This window comes from Aotus nancymaae, unplaced genomic scaffold (assembly GCF_030222135.1).
Source record: "Aotus nancymaae isolate 86718 unplaced genomic scaffold, 86718_ANA_hifiasm-v0.15.2.pri h1tg000019l, whole genome shotgun sequence".
In the NCBI taxonomy this organism is placed as follows: domain Eukaryota; kingdom Metazoa; phylum Chordata; class Mammalia; order Primates; family Aotidae; genus Aotus; species Aotus nancymaae.
In genome coordinates, this window is record NW_026988431.1 from 28682324 (window position 1) to 28707540 (window position 25217).

The 25217-nt window shown below is 47.2% G+C and overlaps 1 protein-coding gene and 1 pseudogene across 1 annotated transcript in view; both read left to right on the top strand.

The window, feature by feature from the left end:
* The first annotated feature begins 2031 nt into the window (after positions 1 to 2031).
* Positions 2032 to 25217, top strand: part of BFSP2 (beaded filament structural protein 2) — a 63884-nt gene continuing 40698 nt past the window's right edge. Inside the window, exon 1 of the mRNA XM_012451254.2 lies at positions 2032 to 2546. Within this exon, the coding sequence (XP_012306677.1) occupies positions 2058 to 2546 (489 nt within the window). The 5' untranslated portion in view covers positions 2032 to 2057. The remainder of the gene's footprint in view (positions 2547 to 25217) is intronic.
* Positions 12152 to 13057, top strand: LOC135275904 (AF4/FMR2 family member 4-like; annotated as a pseudogene).

Sequence of the window (25217 nt, forward strand, 5' to 3'; positions counted from 1 at the left end):
TCTCCAGGGCTGAGTGGATTTATATAGTAAATATCTTTGGCCCAGAGATGTCTGAAGTAAACCTGGCCATTGAGTGTTACCATTCTGTAGAGAATAACAATGCCTAAACATGACACATTTGTGCACAACTTAATCAGTAGCTTGAACCTTTCGTTCAGCCTTGGACAATTCAGCTTGGAATTCACAATAACGCAGATCCTCAGAACCAAGTCAGTGTCACCTGTACAGGAGGCTGTTACTTTAACACAGCCTCTCATGCCCCTTCTGGGTGTATCAGGGCTGGTGTTCACAGCATTAATGCTACATCTGAATAAACAAGGACACTACTGGCTTTTACTTAATCCAATTGGTTCTTTCATCTGTTCATCAAATAGCCAACATTGTTATTTATAAAATACCTCCTAGGCCATGTCAAATGGACAAAGTGGAAGACAATAAAGAAAGGAAGGGTTAGAGCGTCCTGGTCAGCAGGAAGGAAGTACGCACAGAACTTCTATAGTAGACCAGGTTTCTTAACTTTACCTGTGTGACCTCGTGTAGGTACCCTGCTCTCTGGGTGGTGGGCAACATGGAGGCCCCTAAGTAAGTCACTGGCCCAGAGGTCGGAAGAGGCTGTCTACCCCCAGCTCTGCTACTTTCTGGACCTGGGACCTTGGACAAGTCATTGCAGCTCTCAGGGTCCTCCTCACATAAGAAGATAGTGGCCAACCATAGGACACATGATATGGTACTTTGGAGCTGTGAGGTGCACAGCCCATATGGCAGTACTTGTCAACCCTGGACCTCCTTCTTCCTAAGGTTGGGTCGAGAATTCCATGAAGTAAACTATAGGATTTGTGCACACAGCAGGCTGGATTTGGTACTCACTAGAGGTTGGCTCCCTTCTCCTTCTCTCATCTGAGGTACATTCCTACATTACAGCGTCTGGAAAAATATCCAGCTCTGGGGTTTGGTGACCTGGTTTCTCCAGGCTTAAAACTTAAATACAGAGATTTTTAGGTCCATGTTGTCATCCTGGAACTTGAGGAACCTTTCTGATCCTAGAGAACTGATTGAGGTGTGACCCTTGATGGCTTAGTGGATGCCAACGTCAAAAATTAAAACCCAGGGGTGTCATCATACCTAACTTGAAGAACTCTTGGAGAGCTTGCCAGAAAACGCTCTCTTTGTTCTTTTTATGTATCAGTTTTCCAACAGATGGAGAAGCAGAGGTGGAGAGAATGGCCAGAACATAATGTGTGGGGCCTGAATTTGCCCAAGGTCCTTATCTGGTACATCAGAGAGTTAGAGGCTCAGACTGATGTTCAGAAAGTGAGGTCCAGAGGGAGGAAGTATCCTGGCCAACAACAAGCAGCTGATGAACAGAGAATCTGAGGACAGAGATGAGGAAGGAAGGAGAGAGATGAGGGAAGGACCTGAAGCTGCTGCCAGGATTGAGAGAGGGGGAAGGAAACCACAGGCAGGGGCTTTTCTCTTAGATCCCTGGGGCTGCATCCTGCCGTTTTTCATCCTCTACTGCCTGTGTGGCCATGTGTTCACATTCACATGTGCCAGCACACATAGGGATGTAGAAAACACTGAAATTAGCCCTGAAATAGCTGGATTGAGTCCTAGCTTGTAATGTGAGGTCTGGGGCAAGTGATCACTTGTGATCTGAGGTCATTGAGCCTCAGTTTATTCGTCTATAAAATGGGGTTGCTTGATGCCTGCCTTGCCCACTCTTAGGTAGTAAAGTGCACAAACCCAGATGATCTACCCCCACAGCCTGCACTGATCCAGCCTCCCCCACCACCAGCAGAAAAATCTGGGAGGTTGGGCACATGACCCTACATCAAAGAATGCATGAGTGCCTCTCTGCACGCAGCCCTGGCCAGTGCCCATTTCTCTTTCAGCTCAGTGAATGATGGAAACTCATGGAAGACAGCAGACAAAGCAGCCCCGGGGATAGGGGAGATTCCAGAGAGGCCCGTGACCAGGCCACAGGGATGCTGGGGCTGTAAACCAAAAGCCACTGGACTCTGTAAACCCACTTGGGCACCACAGAGGCAGAAGGGGTGATGAGTGAGAGGCGAGTAGTAGTGGACTTGCCCACCAGTGCCAGCTCCAGTATGCCCCTTCAGAGGCGCAGGGCATCCTTCAGGGGGCTGCGGTCATCATCCTCCCTGGATAGCCCCCCAGCCTCCAGGACCAATGCCATGAGTGGCCTTGTCCGAGCACCTGGGGTCTATGTAGGAACAGCACCCAGTGGGTGCATAGGTGGCCTGGGTGCCCGTGTGACCCGCCGGGCCCTTGGCATCAGCAGTGTCTTCCTTCAGGGCCTGCGGAGCTCAGGCCTGGCCACAATGCCGGCTCCAGGTTTGGAGCGGGACCATGGTGCTATTGAGGACCTAGGGGGCTGCCTGGTGGAATACATGGCCAAAGTGCATGCCCTTGAGCAAGTCAGTCAGGAACTGGAAACACAACTTCGGATGCACCTGGAGAGCAAGGCCACACGCTCGGGAAATTGGGGTGCCCTTCGGGCCTCCTGGGCCAGCAGCTGCCAGCAGGTAAGTGTCCAGGCTGTGCCAAGGGCTTTGCAGAAGGCTGGGAGGGGCTGCTGAAGGCAGGGGGTAGGGTTTTTCTGGTCTTTCTCAGGCCAGAAAAACTGACCATAACCCCCTACACTTTCACACTTAAAATGCTAATGACAACCATGCTACTTTTTACCGAGGTTTACTAGGAGCCCACGCTAGCCCCTGTACGTGTACTATTCACTATCTTCTGTAACCTTCAAAGAAATGCTATGCAGTGGATCATTCACTGATTACATTTTTCAGATGAGAAACTTAGGCATGTAATTTGCCCAAGACTTCAAAGCTAGTAGAGGGATGGAGATGAGATGTGAACCTGAATTTTTGTGTCTCCAAAGTTGCATTTGCTCCATTACCCTGGGCTGCCTCAGTGACCTTTACTATTGAGAAAGGATTTTTACAGCCATTATCCAATAAAATACCATCAGATGGATGTGGTATTAAAAACAATGAATAAATGGAGGTGTGTTCCTGTATCCACCTACAACCATGCTGTTCAATAGAAATCAGTACATCGGTAATTGACAAGTTTCTATTGCCCACAGTAAAACAAGTAAAAAGGAACAGATGAAGTTAATATTATAGCTTATTTAACTCTATATGTCCAGAATGTTATTTCAACAAGTAATCAATACAAAATATATTAATGAGATAATTTACATTCAAGTAGAACTTTCTGCATGACAGAAATATTAATATATCTGCACTGTCCAATCTGGCAGCCACTAGCCATATATGGCTATCAAGCACTTGAAATGTGGCTGAGACTGAGGAATTGTATTTTCATTTTATCTAATTTTCATTAATTTAAATGTAAATAGCCACAGGTAGCTAATGGCTATCTTACTGGACAGGGAAGGATGCCCAGGTTTCATCTTTCTCCCTTGCTTGGTCAGCCCTGATTTTCCCACTCTCCAGGGTGATTTCTGCAGAGCCTGGAGCTCATCCATCATGTCTGGCCTGCAGCCCATGGTTCTAATGCTGGGACTCCAGCCAGCATTACACTTCTCAGCTGGTCTCTCTGTGGATGGCTGGCTTCTCTCCTCCTCTTTCTCTCCAGATGCTGGCCTTGGGATCCCTCTGAGCAAAATCAGTCTAACCCACCAGGGACTACCAACTCAGACCCTTGGCCCCCTAGAGTCCAGCATGCAGCCTCCCAAGAGGAGGCCACAAAATTGTATTTGTGTGTAGCTGGGGGGATGTTGAGCAGGTGCACACAGGGACTCCTCATTTGCCCCTCCTGCCTCCTGCTTCATCCCAGGATGCTTCTCCTGCACTGCTGTCAGTGCCCACTGACAGCACAGAGCACATGATGAACAGCACTGTCCTCTCAGGCTCTCCCCCTGGTGCTGCTGTTCCGCTTGCCTCCATCTGGGCTGCTCCATCTTTAAACAGTCCAGGCCCTTAACGCCTGTCAAATCAAAGAGGCAGCCATTCCTCCAGGATTCTTCACAACTGTCCTGTTTCCAAATATTGTGCCATAACCACCACCAGACCATCCCTGGATACTCTACTATGTCGGCATCTGCTGGACAATCGCTTGCACTCAGGTGCCACACAGACTTGTCAGGAGAAATCAGGTGTCCCAATTTCTAGGTTAAAAAGTAGGGCCACAAAAACTTAGTTTATACTATAGATACTGACTTGCTCTGGCTCCAGATAGCTACAAGAGCTGTTGCAACTTACTGACTTCTCTGGGCCTCAGTTTCATTATCTACAAAATGGGTATAATCATGCCTGGATATTCTCGCAAATCCATAGATAAATAAGATGCCTCGCTCCTGCCTACAAGCAGAGTACAGACTAGGAAGCTCTAAAATCCTGTGAGAGCAGCACAGCCATGTGCCAAGACACGCACCCTCTGTCATCGAGGGTCAGGCTCCCACATGGCTCACTTTCCTATTAAGTGGCTATAAACGAGATCCTGGGTATGAATAAAGGTCTCTTTTTCTTCTTTTTTTAAAAAAACATGGACTTGAAGATAGAGTTAGACCAATCGATAAAATGGAGTTACTATTTCCTTGTTTTTTGTTTTTTGTTTTTTTGAGATGGAGTCTCCTTCTGTCACCCAGGCTGGAGTGCAATGGAATGATCTTGGCTCACTGCAACCTCTGCCTCTAGGGTTCAAGCAATTCTGCTGCCTCAGCCCCAAGTAGCTGGGATTACAGGTGCCTGCCACCATGCCTGGCTAATATTTTTGTATTTTAAATGGAGATGGGGTTTCGCCATGTTGGCCAGGCTGGTCTCAAACTCCTGACCCCAGGTGATCTGCCCCCTCTGCCTTCCAAAGTGCTGGGATTACAGGTGTGAGCCACTGCCACGCATGGCCGGAGTTATTATTTCTATATTGCACAGCCCAGGCTTTCAGCCATATTAAGCTCTATTCCATCAAGAACAACAACAAAAAAAAACTCCATAATTGAGAAATACTCGTGATTTTTTCCATCAATCTGGCCTCGCTGAGCTGCAGGAGGCCCCCACTCAGGCTCCCACCTCCTTTTTTTTTCCTAAAGGCCACCTTCCAGCCCAGGCCTTTCACAGAGTACTGCCTTCGCCTCTCTTGGAGGCCAGAGGCAGCCACTCTGCGTTCCTGGGCTCTAGAAATCCAGTGCTCCCTCCCTCTGCCCTCACTTAGGCCCCTCTTGCTGGTGCTTCAAGCCCACCTTTCCAGACTCAGGGCTCCGGTGTTCTGTGCTCCTCACAGCACTCCTTACCCTCCCATTTCTCCACCTGCAGCCACCTCTTCCCCACCTTGCCTACCTCGCAGAACTCCTCCTCGTCCTGCAAGCCCAGTTCCATGCAACCCTCTGTGACTCCTCAGGGTCCACGCAGTGCCTGAGGTCTCAGAGCAAGCTCTCAGCAACTGAGCCCCGAGTTGGCACCTAGAGAGAAATTCGACCTCCTCCTTAGCCTGGGCCCCAAACAGAGAATCCAAGAGAGGCCTGTCACTCAAGAGCAGGGTAGGGGTTGTCCATTTTGGTGGCACTTTCTTGCATCAGGCTGGAGCAAGCAGTGGGGAAGTTCAGAGCAAGTGACAACTTCCATAAATGTTTGGGAAACAACATTTCCCCTTGCTTTCAGAGGGGGATAAAAGAGTTGGAAAGGGGACAGGCTCTGCTCCCCACCACCAACCCCCAGCAGACACAGAAATCTCCTGGGGCCATTCTGGGAAGTGGGGGCCCCCTGTGCCCTAGAATCTCCCCACAGTCTGTCTCACCCCTACCAAGAGGAGACAAAGACAGGTTTTCAGGAAAAGCAGGAAGAGCCGGGGGAGTGAAAACATTGCTGTCACTGTGCAGAAAGCCGCGTCATAGAGAGCAACACAAAGCTTGGGCATCCGGAAGGCTCAGGCCACGGCACAGTCAGGAAGGCAGCCCTGGGGAGGGGGTCTTCTCCATCCTTAGCACCATTAAATTTGGGGCCAGGGTTGGCTCCATGGGTGCACCTCCAGTGAAGTCTCATAGGGTCCTGAACTGGAGTGCAGTGGCCCATCATAGATCACTGCAACCTCCAACCTCTGGCCTCAAGAGACCCTCCTGCCTTGGCCTCCCAAAGGGCTGGGGTTATAGGCATGAGCCACCATGCCGAGCCAATAGTTTTATCTTTGAATTTGTGTTTTGAAGTCAAGTCTGATGGGACAATGGAGCATAGACCAGGGGCTCTCGAATGGTCCTACCTCCCTCTGTCTCCCTAGAACAGGTTCTTGGCCCACCCTTCTGCCCCCAGGAGCCCCAGGCCCCTTCTGACAACCCCCTCCCTGCCCCTGGGTGGCAGCAACTGGAGGGAGAGGACAAGCCTCTTGCCCACCCCCAACCCAGGTACCTACAGGTGGCACTGAGGTCATAATACTCTTGGGGGTTACCACCCCATCCCTACCAGCAGGACATGGTACATCAGTCCAGTGGCTGGTAAGAAAGGTACCCCAGCCATTGATGGGGTGCACACACACCCAGAATCATGGAGCAAGGCCTCTGGATGCCTATAAAGGTCTGCATGAGTATCCCCATGCCCCCAGGGAGTACAAAACTAAATAGCAGATAAAAAGTACCATAACAAGTTGAAACATGACAGAAGAAAGGAAAAGCTTTATATTTTAGTAACTTAAATTGCACTTTGCTCCTGCTCTTTGAACAAGGGGCCCCACACTTTGCACTAGGACCCTCAAATTGTATAGCTGGTCCTGGTTAGGGTTTATGCATATGAAGTTCCGTTTCAGTTCCAACCCTCTCTCCTCCCACTCCTCAGCTGCGTTAGAACCTCCCAGCCTCTTCTGCTAAGTGGTGAAAACAGACAGAAAAACCCCAGCTGGCAACTACCGAGGCTGAGGAAGACCTGGGCCATTTCCCTCTCCAGCCTTGCTCTGTGCTCCTGACTTTTCCTCCAAGTGAAGGATGCTGACAATAGGCTCTGGTGGCAACATCAGGCCCTTTCATACTCAAATAGGCCAAACACAAGCTTGGAATAAGGCAGCCTTGTGCCTCAGAGCTGCAGATGAAAGGAGAGTGGGGACAGAGGCACAGCCCTCAGAGACGTGAGTCAAAACAAAAGGAACAGCTGAGGCCTGGGGAGAATAGAGCTGCCTGAGGAGGAAAGGGGAGTGCAGAGGTTCTAAGTTAAGGAGCCAGGACATTTGTCTAGGTCTCCACGGGAGAAAACTGCAGCTTGCACCTCCGAAGGAGAAGGCTGTCAGCTGGAGGAAATGGGAGATCAAAATTGCTGAAAGGCAACAGGACTAGAGTTTAAAATAGACCCGATTTGACTATTTTTCCTGCTGTTCACAGCCCCTCTTTCTGTCCCTTTCAGAGAGCGAGCCCATACTCAGGGAGTCTGCCTATTTGAAGAAAATGCTGGAAACTCAGGCAATCCAGATCTGGGCCAAGTTTCTCTCCCACAGAACCTGTGGTCCTAGAAGGCTTTCTTTTTAGAAAAAGAAACAAGAACTAAGCCTTCTCCACTGAATATAAAGAAAGGCAGCAGGGTTTGTTGTTCATCACTTACCACTGGTATCCCCGAAAGCAGGCGATGGGGGCAGAATCATAAGCTATTTTAGCATCTGCAGAGGTCTGAACACATTTCCCCAAGGCAAAGTCACTCAGTCTGTTTCTTAATAAATGCAATTTGTTTGGTCAGAGTGGGCCAGTGGGGCAGTTGCTCTGTCAGCCAAGTTATGAGGCACACTACAGTATGTTTAGAAATGTAGCTACTGGGAAAGTACATTGGAGAGATTCCTTCCTCTCAGGAAGAGTGACTGGAAGAAATATTTTGATGGGACAGTGGGAGAAGGAGGCATCAGCCTGCTCCCAAGGGTCTTGTTCATATAATATGGGTAGCCACTGAGCTGCTTTCTCGTTTTTTTGAGATAGAGTCTCAACTGGGCACAGTGGCTCACACCTGTAATCCCAGCACTTTGAGAGGCCAAGGTGGGCAGATCATCTGAGGTCAGGAGTTCGAGACCAGACTGACCAATATAGTGAAACCCTGTCTCTACTAAAAATACAAAATTAGCTGGGCATAGTGGTGCATGTCTGTACTCCCAGCTACTTGGGAGGCTGAGGCAGGAGAATCACTTGAACCCAGGAGGTGGAGGTTGCAGTGAGCCAAGATTGCGCTATTGCTCTCCAGCCTGGACAAGAACAACATTCCATCTCAAAAAAAAAAAAAAAGAGAGAGAGAGAGAGAGAGATGGAGTCTCACTCTGTTGCCCAGGCTGGAGTGCAGTGGTATAATCTCAGTTCACTGCAACCTCTGCCTCCTGGGTTCAAGCAATTCTCCAGCCTCAGCCTCCCAAGTAGCTGGGATTACAGCTGCTCGCCACCACACCCAGCCAATTTTTTGTATTTTTAGTAGAGACAGGGTTTCACCACGTTGGCCAGGCTCTTTCCACGCCCCTCTCAGACACCACACTCAGCCACGCTTAAAACTCTTAAGATTTCTTAAAATGCGAGTTCCATGTTGGGAAATGAAAGATGCGGAGGTGGGGTCAGTTTTCCACGAAAACTAGGGAAAACTAGATGTGGTACAAAGACTGGGGATTTTGAAGCCAGACAGCCCCTAGGTCAAACTCAAACCTTGCCACTTACTAACTGCATGTCCTTGAGCCCGTTCTTCATTGATCTCTACATCTCAGTTTCCCATCTGAATAATGAGGATGTTTAGAGACTTCCTTTGACATGATAAAATATCTCTAAGAAGGAAACACTAGGCCTTCCACAGAAATGAGGAATGAGAAAAAGATGCCCACCGTCTACTGCCCTGTAACATGGGTCAGAGGCGGTAGTCAATGTGATTCGACAAGAGAAAGTACGTGGTATAAGAATTGGAAAGAAAGAGGGAAATTTTTGGTCTTTCTGGAAATCCCAGAAGGAACAAGGTAAAAACTATACAACAAACAATAAGATAATTTAGTGAAGTAGCATGCTATAAAATAACATCAAAAAGCAATACTGAGGCCAGGCATGGGGGCAAACGCCTGTAATCCAAGCACATTGTGAGGTCAAGGCAGGAGGATCACTTGAGCCGGGGAGGTTGAGGTTGCGGTGAGCCATGATTGTACCACTGCACTCCAGCATGGGTGACAGAGCAAGACCCTGTCTCTAAAAGAAAAATAAATAAATACATGCTGCTTGGTGTGGTGGTACAACTCTGTAGTACCAGATATTCAAGAGGGTGAGGCAGGAGGATTGCTTGAGCCCAGGACTTTAAGAACAGCAATGCTATTTATATATAATCAAAAAAGACAAAAGAGATGAGAAAATCTCATTTATGATAGCATAAGATTAACTACTTCTTAAAAAACTTCAGAAACATCCGAAATCTATATCAAATCTTCAAATCTTTCTGAAACACACAAAATAGTCTTGAACAAACAAAAAGAAATACCATGCATGCAAATAGAAAGACTCAATAGCATAAAGATGTCTCTTCTCCCTAAGTTAATTTATAAACTTATCGCAATCCTAATTTTTTAAATACCATCTTTTTTTCTAGAGTTAGATGAGTTGATTATAAATTCCATTTGTAAGAACAAAAAGACAAAAATGTCCAGGAAAGAAAAAGTAAAAAGAGTGAAGGGGAGGAGGTTGGAGAGGTGACCAGCAGCCCCAGCAGACATTAACATATTATAAAGTCTCCATAACTAACATAGTTTAGCATTGGCACAAAAAAGATCAGACGACCAAGGAACAGAATAGAAAATTCTATAGTAAGCTCTACTGTGTTTGGAAATTTAGTACTGATAAAGGCAGCATTTGAAACCAATAGAGGGAAGGGTGGACTTTTTAATAAGTGATAGTCAGACAGGAGGATCACTTGAGCCTGGGAGGCTGAGGGTACAGCGAGCCACGATGGTATGCTGCACTCCAGCCTGGGTGACAGAGCAAGACCCTGTCTTGAGGAAAATAATAAAATTGGATCCATTTCTTGCTGTACCCTAGGGTCAATTCTAAATGTATCCTAGATATAAATGTCAAAAATGAAACCATACAAGTAGAAAACATAGGTGAATTCCTTTATAACCTGGATGTGGGGAAATTTTTCCTTGTTACAATTCAAAATCCAAAAGCAACAAAGGAAAATATTGATACATTAACAACAATTTAAAAATTTTGCACTTCAAAATATCACCATAAACAAAATTAAAAGATAAATGACAAACTAGAAAAAAAAATGTAATGTAGGATATAAAAGGTTAAAATAGCCCTATTCTATATACAGCATTTAAAATTTGAGATTAAAAAAAGTCAATGTACTCTTCTATTTTTAAATATGTTAGAGATATGAACAGACAGTTGACCCAAAAAAATACATGAAAATGGCTCCTAATGTCTCAAATGCACCCATAATAAGAGAAATGTTTAAAATCTACCCGAGATACCATTTTTACCTATCCGATTAGCAAAACTCTAAAAGTGTGTCAAACCATTTTGTCAGTGAAGCTCTAAGAAAATAGGCAAGTTTACATAGTGTTGATGGGAACAGAAAACGTTGCAACCCCTATGGAGAAGAATATGGCAACAGCTGTATGATTTGGCAACAAATTATACAGGCATTTATGTATACATAATTTGGCAACAAATTATATAGACATTTATGTCTATATAATTTGACCCAGCAGTCCTGTTTCTAGGACTCACGCCCAAAGACACATTGGCAAAAATATGAACAAGAAGTATGTACAAAGCTGTTCATTGCAATCCCATCTGTAATACCAAAACACTGGAAACAATCCAAATACCTACCAGTAGGGGGCTACCTGAATAAACGATGCACCTGCAAAGGAACAAGGGGTAGCTCTATAACTACCATGGAGCGATGATTTCCAGGATACATTATTGAGCTAAAAGACAAGATGGAAAGAGTGTGTTTTTCATTCTACCATCTAGCTAAGAAAAGGGAAGGATCTGAATATATACACACATATTTGTTTACATTGGAAAAATGGAATAAAACAAACCATAAGTGTTTTTAAATGTCACTTATAGGAGGGTGGAGGGAAAAGGGTAGCAGGGAAAGGAAGGACACCAGAGTTCTTTTAGTTTATCTTGTCATGTGGAAATGACTTCAGAATCACAAAAATATTTCACCAAATTGTATAATAAAATTAGATTTCAGAAAGCCAATTCTAAGAATCAAAAATAAAAGGGAACAAATGAATCCAACTATTTATCAAGTTGATCGCATAGTCACACAAAGAAGAACTATTTCAAGTGACTTTTTAAACCACAGGAATTTAACTGTTCGTTCCTAGCAGAGATGCAAAAGAGAACAGAAAAAAAAAGCCAACAAGTTTTCAGTAATCATATTGGTGATGGTAGCCCTGGCACTGTTATTCTGACACTGGTGTGTGTGTGTGTGTGTGCGCGCGCGTGCGCGCGTGTGTGTGCGTGTACGCATGTATACTGCAGGATAGAGAGTAACTATATTTGTGTTATTGAAAACTGAGACTGGAATGTGAGTGAAAAAAGATACAATTGTAAGATGCATGATGTTTAGCGACAATTCTTTAGTCTTGAATTTAAATTGGAATTATCAGTATAAAGTCATGATATATGTGATTATAAAAATAAATATATGCCTATTTCCAAGTCTGACCACTGAAAAGATCTAGAAGCAATAGCCACCTTATTGACAATGAGAATTTTAGTCTCATATCTGGGTCTCAACCATCTTTCACTAAAAGAATGGGGGTTCCTCGTAGAAATGGCTGAATCCAGGTTTGAGGATGGGAAATATACAAGATGAATCTGAAACATCTTGTCATACCAGAAAGCAAGGACGCTATCAAAAACTACTACAGTCATGTCAGAAGATTTAGGAGCCAATTCAGATAAGCTCCCATGAACCCATGATGGTTAGGAATCAATAAGAATGTCGTCAGGGCTTCCAGTCAGGTGAACAAAACACATCCACGTGCTGGGAGGTGGCACACCCCAACACCACGGAGACAGAAGCCCCCGTGCACGGGACTCTGCTACATCTCATACTGTGGAATCTCAAGCAACAGCAAAGCTGATGTCCAATTGCCACAAGGATGGACACCAAGGAGGCTGCATTGGGGACAAAAATAAATCAAGATAGACAACATGAACCATGAAGACCGGAGCATGCAGATAAGAAAGAACAAGAAAGGCGGGATCAGGCAATTCAACAGGGTGAAGGCGCCTTCCCCCACCTAGCTCTCTTCTCTTTGCTGAGCCACACAAAGTTACCAGCAAGGAAGATAAGTTACCTAGTTGTATCCAGAGTATGCTTGGAAACTACGGTGAAATGAAGGATTTTATAGAGACAAATCTATACCAAGGCTTACTGCAATTTCCAAGCCTACAGTACCACCAATAACAGATGAAAATGGACTCCAGTAGGACCTCTGCACCCAGCATTTCTCAGTCTCGGAAACAGCCCTCAGGCTTACAGAGTGGACACAGTAGCCAGTAGACCAGTGCAGGTGGCAGCAGTGGCACTAACGGTGGTGGCCAGAGACATGACTGTGACTCATATAGCAGTAGAGGGAGCAGAAGACCAGAGAAAAAGGCCAGCATGGATCACAGCACTCCAAGCCATGCTCTTCCAGCCCTGGAAAGCCCTAGGCTGTCGCTTGATGAAGCACCCGTCATTCTAGGTCTCACGGAATGATCAGCATAGCAAGGAACATCAGCGCTCCAAATCACCTTGGGCCCCTGATGCAAACGGGGATTCTCCTCTCATGCATCTTTTCCAAGTGGCCAGCACTCAAATCAGTCTTTCCCACCTTCGTTGATGTCAAAGTTCAGTTCAGTGTTACAGAAACCTACTGCCTGTGTGCAGCCCCTGGGCAGACAGGAGTCCGAGGAACCAACGCTGTTCTCTGAGCACTACAGCAGCCGAGCTCATGGTGCAGCACATATGAGCTGCCGCCCAGGAGCAAGGTGCATCTTGCCAGGCTGAAAACACTTTTCCAACCACTGCATGTAAATCACAAATTCAGAGCTTTCAACACTGTGACTTTGTGAAGCAACTGAACATGAAATTCTGATTGAACTCGAACTGCCTCTTTGCCTTAATAGTAAAGAATGTAAATGTTTAGAGATTTTTTTTAATTGTAAAGAAAGACTTGTAAGTGACCTCCAAGTGAATCCAGAGAGAACTGTTAGCTCCCCTCTTGGGAAATAGAGAAAATGTCATTTACAGCTTTCGAATATTAAAATAAGTTAGAGAATAAAAGCATGATCCATCAGTTTTTTAAAAGAATATTAAAAACATTAACTGCAATAGATTGAAACCCATCGAATATATCAGTATAATACCAAAACAACAACAAAAACACTAATCACCTTTGGAGTCCACTGAGGAACCAACTCATCATTTTTAAAACTGGTAAATAATGAGAGAAAGTAAAACATTTTCCTGCCTTTTTTTGTAAGACCTATAGGTTTTATCGGGTAAGAAAAAGAAATAAAGAGAGGAAGTATCTTTTCATAGAAGTATTCCAGCTAACAAAGAAAAACAGTAGATTATTATTAATTTGATTTATAGCTATAATAAAACAATGGCTCTAGGCAATAACAATAATCAAATGGCGACTACCATCACCAAATGCGACCAGCAGTCATTCTGTATCTCCCGGTGGAGTACACATCGCCACCTATGAAGTAGTCTTGCAGACAAACCAAAACCCTGAATGAGATTAAGCCTTAAGATACAACTACTAATTTACAGAAAAGGCAAGGGTCGGATGAACAGGTGAATTCTATAGTAAGCTCAACAGTGTTTGCAAATTTAGCATCAATAAAGGCAGCACCTGAAGCCTATAGAGGGAAGAGTGACCTTTTTAATAAGAGATATTCAGACAACCAGAGAGTCGTAAGGAGAATACTAAAATTATTATTATAGGGATGAAATCAGCAAAATCCAGACTCTGGGAAACTATAGGACAAAAGACCCAATTTTTTAACAAATTAAAAATTGCAAGGGAAGGGAGATGGTAAGAGAAACCTATACATTAAAAGAGACTAAATCGACGTATCAGCACGCCAAAATAGGCTTTATCTGGATCACTACTCAAGCAAACTATTAAAAAAAATTAGACGCTTGAGAAAAGATAAACACTGACTAGATATTCGATGACCGAGAAAGTATTATGAAAGTATTAATTTTAAGACATGAGCATGGTTGTGAAGTCACGTGTTCCTTTTAAAGCATTCTTACAATTTGCCAACACATGCTGAAATATTTGCAGAAGAAATAACATGATGTCCGGGATTTGTTGAAAACAATCGCAGGCAGAGTGGCAAGATGTGTGGATACAAGTAAAACAAAATAGGCCACGTGCTTATAATCAAGGAAGCTGGAGGACGCGTATATGGAAGTCCATTATACCGGATTTCTTTTGACTTACGTTTGAAATTTTCATAAAAATGCAGCTAGAAGACCTACCTCATGGGGTTGGCGCAGGAATGCAAATGAAATATGTGTAAATCGCCTGGCACAGAATCAGTGCCCTATTTAAGTCTGTGGACTTGAATACACTTGAAGACGTATTAAATGAGCAATAACACACGCAGCTGCTTACCTGTGCGCGGATCGACCAACAGACGCTGTGGAAGTTTCCAGAAAGCGCAGGGTATTGATTAGTTCTCAGCAAGGGTGCCCCAGGAAGTGGGGACTGAACGTGGGTCCCAAGGAACATGCTGGAAGACGGCCCTGCAGAGCGGGGCCCAGCGTGGACCAAGGTGGGAGCAGGGCCCGGCGTGGACCAAGGTGGGAGCAGGGCCCGGCGTGGACCAAGGTGGGAGCAGGGCCCGGCGTGGACCAAGGTGGGAGCAGGGCCTGGCGTCCGCAGGGAGGGCTGGGTCCGGGGCGGGCCTCCAGCCCGGGGCCGCTGCTCCGTCTCCCTCCCTCTCCACGGCCAGAGCCTGGCACAGAGAGGCAGACCTCGACACACAGCGGGCGTTGAAGAAACGGTTGGTGGTGAAAGTTGAATATGGAACCAGACCGGCTCCCGGTTTCAACGCACAACCCCACATCAGGGATCCTCTGAAATTCCAGACCAGCAGTGAGACAGGAAGCGGCTGCGAGGCCTGACGCAGCGAAACGAGGCCGCAGAATCCTCTGCAGCTGTGAGAGACGAACCAGGACGCTGGTTAGATACTGACGTGCAGCTGGCGCCAAGATGCAAGTAAAGGCGGGCTGCGGAACCACGTGTGTGCCCTGCTACTATTTGTGTTCCTTAGGAAGTGGAGCGCAGACCCTCTGGAAGCACACATAGGGATAGTGGGGGCTGCTGACGAGAGGCCTGGGGCTGGAGACAGGACAGGAGGCTCACGTTAGGGTATACACTCTTTGGCACTGTTTGGAGGTTTTATCTTAAATAAAATATGCAGTAATAAATAAAACTCCTGTCAGTGGCTTTTGGGGTGGGGGAAGCAGTAATTCCTATCAGGTGTTGGGGCAGGGGAAGCCTTCAGAACTCCACAAAGGCAAGAGAACCAACCCTTCTACAGACGTGTCCGGGTGGGAGAGAAGACCCATCTCCACAGCTCCTCTCAGATCAAACCCAACCAAATTAAACGTCCGTAGAGAAGAGCAATAGGAAAGATGTTCTAAAGAGCTACACTCTCCAGAAAAGCTAAATTAAAACTAACCCAGGCAGCTGGCACAAGTGCTGAGGACAAACGCGGTGGCTCTTTACGGGGAATTAGTGACAGAATGGCTGAACCAAGCAGAATGCTAGGCAGGGTCCCCAGCATTCTCCCAGAGGGTTTATGCTGATCCACAGAAGTTGAGGACTCAATTTAGGCAAATAAAACCTAGTTTATTGTCGTCTGGCTGGGGAAAGCACATAAAGACTCATTTATCTGGTTATAAATGAGCTAGTAGAGCTGGCTGTCACAAATGCATTATTCAGCAGAAACGAGAAGTGATTTCAGCAGTCCTCAGGAGGCAGTAGCAGGGCACAGGAGTGGAAATCTCCACCACAACGCTAACCACAGCTGAAGAGCAACTTGTCCTTTTTAGTTACGTATTTATTCCAGGACCAATGAATAAGCATCTAAATAAGTGCTACCTAAATAACACGACAGTGTGGAGACCGAAATAGTGACGCTAGAAAGGCCCCCTCTTTCAGCAGTCTCTGGGCAAAATTATGGAGAAGACGAAGTCCCCTGCTGAATGTAATTGCCCACACCTGCCAGCCCCTCGACTCACCTCTCTACTCACCTCTGTGCTTTCTCCTCTATTCACACCTGTCCTCACCCCTTTACTCACCCCTGTCCTCTCCCCTCTATTCACCCCTGCCCTCTTCCCTCTACTCACCCCTGCCCTCCCCCTCTACTCACCCCTGCCCTCTCCCCTCTACTCACCCCTGCCCTCTTCCCTCTACTCACCCCTGCCCTCCCCCTCTACTCGCCCCTGCCCTCTCCCCTCTCCTCCCTCCTAGCCCTACTCCCCTGCTCCTACTCCTAGCCCTAGAAGAGAACTTCCAGGCATCATTTCCAGCTTTCAACTTCATTTCATCTTCATCACCTTCATTCCCCCCCAGGGACATTTCTCCAGCTCTGAGGAGAAAGGTTATGTGATGGAGGGTTTTATCATTCACCCACTGTGGAAACATGGGCCTTGTTTTATTCATCTGCACAATGAAGATGAAACCATCGCACTCACGTGAGGAGTAACTGGGACAAGGAGAAGCCCCAGGAGATGGCGGGAGGTCACTGGGTGTGGGTACCCACCGTCCCTGAGGAGACTGCCTGGGAAATGAATCGCTCACGGTGGCATCCAGCCCACCCAGGCCAGGAACATCTCCGGGGACAGTCTTGGGTAGGCCACTGAATTCCTGGCTGCAGTTTGCCCAGATCCAGCCACCCCTAGAGTGGGCACAGGCACTCTGGGAGTTCTCTGGGTTTACCTCCTGTGAGGCATGTACCTGCTCAATCCCACCAGCCACAAACCACTGAGAACATACCTATGATTTTTTCCTCACAAAATCATGTTCCTTCCCTAACCAAATAATTTACTGCCATAAGACTCATGAGGATAAAACCACCCACAGTCTTCACTGTGAACTGCAGGCCTCAGATATGACCCTTGTGTTTGCGTGACATCTGCAAGCTTTAACAAGAATTTTTACTCTCAGTCCTAATTTGGGCCTCTCCATAATGTATGGGGTCACCCAGGAAGATGGGATTATGCGCAGTGTATCCGCCGCCTTGGGCTGCCAGAAAAGAGGCCCATAGACAGCGTGTCTTCAACAACAGAAATGCATTTTCTACCTGTTGTGGAGGCCAGAAGTCCAAGATCAAGGTGTCAGCAGGACTGTTTCTCCTGAGGCCTCTCTCCTTGGCTCGTGGAGGGGCCTTTGCCCTGTGTCCTTGCCCTGGCTTCCCTCTGTACATCTGTGTCCAAACTGCCTCTTCTCAGAAGGGCGCCAGGCATCTTGGAGTAGGGCCCACCGTCAGGACTTCATTGTAACTGAATCACCTCTTTAAAGACCGTGTCTCCAAATACAGTCACATTCTGAGGTACTGGGGGTTAGGATTTCAACACAAAAATTTGGGGGAGGAAGGACATGCTTCAGCCCATAATACCCATTTTAGAGATAAAGAAACGGAGGCCACAGTTAGTGTTCCAGCCAGGACCAATTCAGTGTTGTTTCTATCCCTATAATACTGTTTAAAAACTTCCTGTCTTGGGATGCCGACGTGGGCGGATCAGGCGGTCAGGGGATCAAGACTATCCTGGCTAATATGGTGAAACCCTCCCTGTCTCTAGTAAAAATACAAAAAATTAGCCAGGCATGGTGGCACGCACCTGTAGTCCCAGCTACTCGGGAGACTGAGGCAGGGGAATCACTTGAACCCAGGTGGCAGAGGTTGCAGTAAGCCAAGATCGTGCCACTGCATTCCAGCCTGGGTGACAGAGTGAGTCTCCGTCTCAAAAAAAAAGAAAAAAACTTCCCATCACACTAATTTATAAGTCCCGAGTTAGTGCTGTCCCAGAACCCGAACGGTAGGTGGGCCCACAGTCTAGGTAGAGCACCCCTGTTTTATAAAACAGAGCTGTAGCTGGCACAGACCCCACTCTGTGAGGAGTTCAGACTCTGGGATGGGCCTCCTTTTTCTGCCCTTCTCTGCCTCTTTTAATTCAGAAGAAGCTGTCAGAAAGGGTGATTGATTCTTCCGCGAGCACATCTCTAACTGGAACTAACTGCTTTAACCGGGACGCACAGGACACATGAGGCTGGGCGGCTTCCGACCTGTCCGACGGCTCAGAACTGACACTTGCAAGTTTAATAGCTTTGCTGCCGGGGAAGAGCGCAGCTCGGGATTTCTCGTTTTCTTTTTCAGTGATTTTAATACTCAGAAAAACGTGCTGAACAGTCAGCACTCGAGGCAGAACGACTTTATCTGAGTAGAGTTCAGGGAGTCCCCGTGGTGCGTGGGTCCGGCTCCCCGAAGCCACTCCACCACAGGTGAGCACCTGCTCTCGTGGGAGAGGCCTGGCATGAGGGTTTCCACAGACTGCTGGGCTGGGACCCCCGCTCCCCTACAGGGGCGATCACCTCTCACCACCACCTAGCCCAGCGGTGGGGGCCGAGATGCCAGTCTCCACGGGGTGAGGCATGGCCTTGTTAAATCCCACCAGCCAAAGACCCCTGAGCACATACTCGTAGGTGGAAACGCTGCATTAGCATGGGGCAGTGACAGAGAAATATACCAGGAGAACCCCGGACATCTCAGGAAGAGGGAGTTGGGAGGGGCTTGTTATGAGCTTTAGGCCTGTGTTCGATGGTTTGGGGAAAGGTTTCAGAAAGGCTTGCTCTGCGTTTGATGCTGTCAGGAAGAAGGGGCAATTTGATGATTGGGGATCTTCATAATCTTTATGCAGGAGGTGGACGGAACGAAGCAGGCACAAAACTGCCATTAGTACAGAAGCAGCAGCCACTGGTCGCTGGAGTCAGCCAGAAGAGGGGATGTTGAGGTTTTGTGGTTGCAGAGCGTCCCTGCCTCTGTTTAGGTGGAGTCACCATGTGCCTTTGTCTCCTTCTTCTTCCACCATGATCACAGAGTGAGCTGGTCTGATGATCGCTGATATTCTGTAAATGCTCGTTTACAGAATATCAGCTGTCAGCTGCCCTCCATCGGCGCCAAGGTTTTACTTCCTCACAGCAAGCAGGCATCCTCAGCCTCCTCCTCTGCAGCAGTGGGAGGACCACGGAGGCAGAACCGAGGTGCGAGCGACCTCTTGCCTCACATGTCCCATGCAGCCCCATGAGGCTGGGGCTGAGATGTAATTGCTCGGGCTGTGCTGTGACTTTAGGAGCAGAGCCCACTCTGTGCCTCCCACATGCTGAGCAGGATGTACCTGCGGATCGCACACTCCTGCCTGTCTCATCTCACCCACCTCTCCCCCAGAACCTGTCTTTGCAGTCCTGCATCTATGCAATCCACCGAGGTAGAACATAGCAAGTCTAGCTGACTCCTTCCCACAAGAGAGGCCGTGGCCCCATGACTAACCCCTGGGAGTCCATTTCCTTATCTGTACATTGAGGGAGAACGATTCCTGTTTCATAGGACTGCTGTAGGGATGCTGGCTGGAGATTATGCATGTGAACTAGAAAATGTGCATCAGGGAGGGAGGAAACTGTCCTCTCTGGCTTTCTGCTGCTTCTCTATCACCCAGGACGGCAGCCAGCACATAGATGCATGATAAATCCTCTCTGGCTTTCTGCTGCTTCTCTATCACCCAGGATGGCGGCCAGCACATAGATGCATGATAAATCCTCTCTGGCTTTCTGCTGTTTCTCTATCACCCAGGTTGGCGGCCAGCACATAGATGCATGATAAATATTGGTTACATCAACAAATGAAAGTGCCCCACGTAATCAGTAACTAAGAGGCAGCCATGTTGGTTTCCCAGGGCTGCCATGACAAAATATTACAAACTGGGTGGCTTAAGACAACAGAAAGCTATTCTCTCACAGGTCTGGAGACTAGAGGCTGGAAACCAAGGTGTCGGCAAGGGTAGCTCCTTTTGAGGACTGTGAGGGAGAATCGGTCTCAGGCTGCTCTCCCAGCTCTGGTGATGGCGGGCAATCCTTGGTCTGCCTTGGCGCGTAGATGCATCACTTCCACCTCTAGCTTCATTCTCCCATATGTCTGTGTCCAAATTTTCCTTTTCTCATAACGATGCCAGTTACATTAGATGAGAACCTACCCTAATGACCTCAACTTGATGGCATCTGTAAAGATCTTATTTCCAAAAAAGGTCACCTTTACAAGTACTGGGGGTCAGGACTGCAGCTTATCTTTTGGATGGTACGTAATTAAATCCATAACGCCAGCAATCGTTCTTTTCACATTATAGTCCTGATGCCCATTAGCGTCTTGTTTTGTCAACTGTCATTTAAAAAGATTCCAGAAATGTCAATATTTCTGCACCTAACCTGTTTCGTCCTCTCTTCCTTTTGTACTTGAAATTAAACTTCACTTCTATCAAACTACTTGTGCTACTGGGGTCTGGAAAGGAAAACTGTACAGGGAGCCCAAGAGAATGCTGTTCATACAGTAGAAACACAGTAAATGCCACTGAGCTACTGTGTGACCTGGGACGAGTTACTCCACCACTCTGAGCCTCAGTTTTCTCAACTGTTAGATAAAGGCATTGGATCTCACTGACATCTCCCTTCAGACACACAGGGAGTTGGCCAGATTCCCTTGTAGAACTCTGTCAGGCAGATGAGATGGATCCTTTCCCTGAACATGCAGAGACTTGGTACCACTGACTCCTACCTCTGTCTTCACCTCTGTGTGCCCTGAGATGAAGCCTTTTCCCTCTGAGGCTCCTTATGTGTAAAATCAGAGGGTAAAATGTTCTGATTTCCCAAGCCTGAAGCCATAGAGGAGGCTGTCACTGCTTCTCATCTCTGAGCAGTGGATGAAGCCTATAGGAGAGAGACAGCCTCCAATGAGCTCCTTGCCCCCATCCTTTGGTTGACTGGCTGGAAATGAGAATGTCCAGTACATTTGGGGCACCTCCTTCATTCCTGAGGGTCAGTTGGTAGCCTATGCCCCAACATTCATGAAGTGGCATTTGTATTAACCCCCAGCCCAACACCTGCCAGAATGTAGCCCAGGTGTTGCCAAATGGCAGTGTAGGGAGAAATTGTCCAGACGGGGGTTTGCCAAGAGACAGAAAAGCCAGCACCTCGCCCAAGTTCACAAAAGCCCAGATTAAACCAATGAACAGCTGGGATTTCCAACTTGGACAACCCCCAGGATCGTGCCTGCCTAGAGCTGGCACTGAATACTTGAGCCTTCTTGCTCCTTCTCTGACATACGCCATCATGGTTCCAGACACCCACTGTTGTGATTCTGAGCTTCCTTGTTACACTGAAAATCCTCAGAGCAGAGGTATGGTCTCATTATTTCTGAACCTCAAACCTAGCACAATGCCAGGCACAAAGAAAGAAGAGAAGGAAGTCAGGAAGGCAATAAAGAAAGCAGGAAGGATGGAAGAGGAAGGAAGAAAGGAAAAGAGGGAGGGAGGGAGGGAGACTGAGACAGAACATCACAGTGGCTATGGCTGTAAGCTACGGACTGTGAAAGAACTAGTTCAAACTGGTTTTGCCATTGGCTGGCTTTGTGACCCAAGGCAAATTGCTTAATCTCTCTGAATTCCAACGTTCTGATCTGTAAAATGAGGGTACTATTTATTCCACAGGGTTGTGGGAATTAAATAATTCACTTAGAACACTTAGCATAGTGCCTTGCCATGGTAAGCATTCGGTAAACTGTGGCAGTAATTCGTGTCGTCATTTCTAGTAGTTAATAATAACCACATGGGCTGCATAGCCCTTCTGACATCATCCGCCCCGCCACCCTCGAGTGGTGGGGAGTGGCGGGCGCAGGGGGAGAAATGGGCATTTGCATGGCAGTACACAGGGATGGTCCCGCTGTCTCAGGAGCATTCCACTTCGTGGCAGCGGTCTGCGGACCAAGTCAGAGTTGCCAGAGCCCCTTTGAGATGGGCGTGTCTGGGCTACTGCCTCTGTCCTGGTTCTCTTGGCAGGTGGCGCCACCTGCTGGCTGCTCTGGGAACTGTCTTGCACACCTAGTCACCCAGCTGCAAAATGTTATTTGTGTCCAGCCCTGGATTCCTATAATCACCTCCTGACTGCCAAAGCCACCTTGATCCTGGGAAGCCAGTCACGCAATTCATACTGCTCTGCAGTCGTCCTGTTCATGTCAAAATTTCCAGGACAACTCCCAATCTCCTGAGGATTATAAATCAACCGTAAAATTTCATTTTGCCCTGAGACTTTACATATATTAAGCCAATCTGTTCCTATTTTCTTCTGCTTCTATTCATGACAGAAGAAACCTCCTTCCTTTCCTCTTTCAGGTGAATTCTGGGATGCTTTGGAGCTTAGGTCGGAGTTTGAGTTTAGAGTCAAGGGACCTTTTGCCCAGGTCCCTAATCTCTCCCACCTCCAGCTGCTTTATCTGGAAAAGGACTATTATCAGCATCATGGTCCTGATCCTTTTCTGTGGTGGTGGTGTTGCTGCTGTTCTTAAGACAGAGTCTCACTCCATCACTTAGGCTGGAATGCAGTGGTGTAAACTCTGCCTCCCAGGTTCAAGCAATTCTCGTGCTTCAGCCTGTCCAGTAGCTGGGATTACAGGTGTGCGCCACCATACCCAGCTAATTTTTGTGTTTTTAGAGATGGGGTTTCACCATGTTGGCCAGGCTGGTCTCGAACTCCTGACCTCAGGTGGTCCACCTACCTCAGCCTCCCAAAGTACTGTGATTACAGGCATAAGCCATTGTGCCTGGCCTGGTTCTGATCCTTTTGAAATGTAAAGGAGAATAAAATCAAGGGGAAAAGGCTTAGTCAGTGTCAGAGGCAAGGCTACAACTCTTTAGCCTGTGGGTGTAACTAGTGTCGTGTGTAAATACAGAATCTTGGGTGATGGTGGCATGCTTTGGCCCTGCCTTCTTCCTCACCAGCAGCCTCTCAGTGTGACATTATCATGGTGGCCACTACAAGGCTGGCACGGGTTTCACTTTTATTATGGTCATTCATGAGTTACTTAATGAGGGCCTACTATGCACCAGGCACTATGGGAATTCAAATATTAGAGTCAAAATTCTTGGACTCTGGGACCTGGAGGTCTAGGAGGGATGAAGCATAAACAAATCCACACATTGGTCCATCGCTGTCATGTGCCAAGCACTGTGCTGGGCATGCGATGAATGCCAACCACAGGTCGGACAGGAAAGACTCACGTAGTTACGAACACAGCTTTGGTTTGATAGGGACCTCGCTCAAGATCCCTTTCAACCTGCTCAGTGGATGGTAGATACTCTTCCCAACCCCTGGGCAAAAGCATGGAGGGTCCCATGATTTTTCTGATGACTTGCAGGAAACTAAAAATGTCACACTCGTTTTAAGTCACAAAACAGTCTCAATTCAGGAAATAGAATGTCTAGTTGATATATATTATTCAACACATCAACCCTCATTTTCTCTCCTGCCAGGTAGGACAGCTCCATCTCTTTTTCTTGCTATTCTCCTCACTCCCACTTCACAGTGGCTGTTTGCAGCCCACTGAAATCTAAGCAGGACGAAGGGAGGGGAAATGGAAGGGAACGGAAGGGGGAACGGAAGGGGGAACGCTCTTCCTTGTCAGATATTGTTAAGTTGGTGTCATTGTCTGGGTCCAGCTAAAGTTTAAGCCAGATTCTTTCTCTTGGAGACACTTTTCTGGATTCCTTTGAGACTCCCCTGCTGGGGCATCTGCAGGCACAAGCCCCTTCTTCAGTTGACCTTCTGTGACCCCTCCCCACAAGCTTCTGCCCCTGCAGTATGGCCTGCTGGCATCCCCTCACCCTTGCGGGCTGCCCTCCCAAATGACCCCCAGCTGATGTGCCTGTCAAGGGCTCCACATCTCCCAAAGATGGAAGCGCCTGCCAGGCATTGTAAGAGGAGTGCAGTGACTTTGCAGTCATCTCAGCTCAGAAAATTGAACATCCTATAACACATACATCTCTTTTAATCATCTTGCAATCTAGGAAAAAAAGTTCCCTTACCTCCTTTCTACAAATAGGGAGACTTTTAGAGAATTATACAATCACTAAGTGACAAAGATGAGGTTTGAGCCCTGCATCTCCTAGTCAAAGCCCATGATATTCCCATGAGTCCTTGCTGTTGGATTCCAAAAAGCAAAGGGCCACTCTGGGGCCTGGGACAAGCCATTAAACCTCCACCTTGATTCTTCATCTTCATGATTTCCAAGAGCTCATCACATTCTAAAACTCTATAATAAAATTTCCGAGTTGAGGAAGCCTAGAAGCACATGGCAGGGAACTCTGCTGGGGCCTCCCTCTTCTGTGTGGGAGGTGGTCCTCACAGCTCAGCTCTTCCTAAGAGCTCTCTGCCCTGACACCCTACATGATATGGGCATGTGCCTCCAGCAGGTACAGGGCAGAGAGAGAGAGAAACACTATTTAAGTGGTGCTGGCATTTCTGCTTCTCCAGGAGGATATGCCAGTACTGAGCAGGAGATGGAAGACATGCATTTGCTTCCTCTCCAAACAAGCTAGCTCATTTCCCATGTGCCTCTCATGATGAGAGGATTATGCAGGCTGAGCATGATGCTGGTGTTTCAAGTGAGGAAGTTTCCAGATACCATGCATGACTCCTGGTTTAAGCCAATTATCGCATTATGGTTCAACCAAAGAAATAACAATTTATTCAAATGCTGGAGAAAACTCTCAGCAGTGCTGGTCTTATTGATTGTGGGTCTCCCAGATCGTGCCCTTCTAAAAGATTTCCAAGGATCGTCTTGACTGCGTAATTGCAATGTTCTCCCTAAACCCTCGTCGCCATTGGTGGGACTTCAGTGCTTAGCAGCTCAAGGAACCCAGCATGTTCTCCATGGCTGTGTCCTCTAGAGCCTCCTAGCCTCTCTGCAGAATAAGCAAACAGGTGTCATTGCCTCCTTTTTACAGATAATGAAACTGAAGCTGAAGCTCAGAAGTGATAAGTATGATGCCTGGCGAGAAGCAGAGCCAGGACTCGAACCTTGGTTTCCCCATCATAGTCTAACACGTTGAGTCCTATACCTTCTTTCTTGCTGATGTTCACACAAGATGGAGCGAGCATTTACCTGC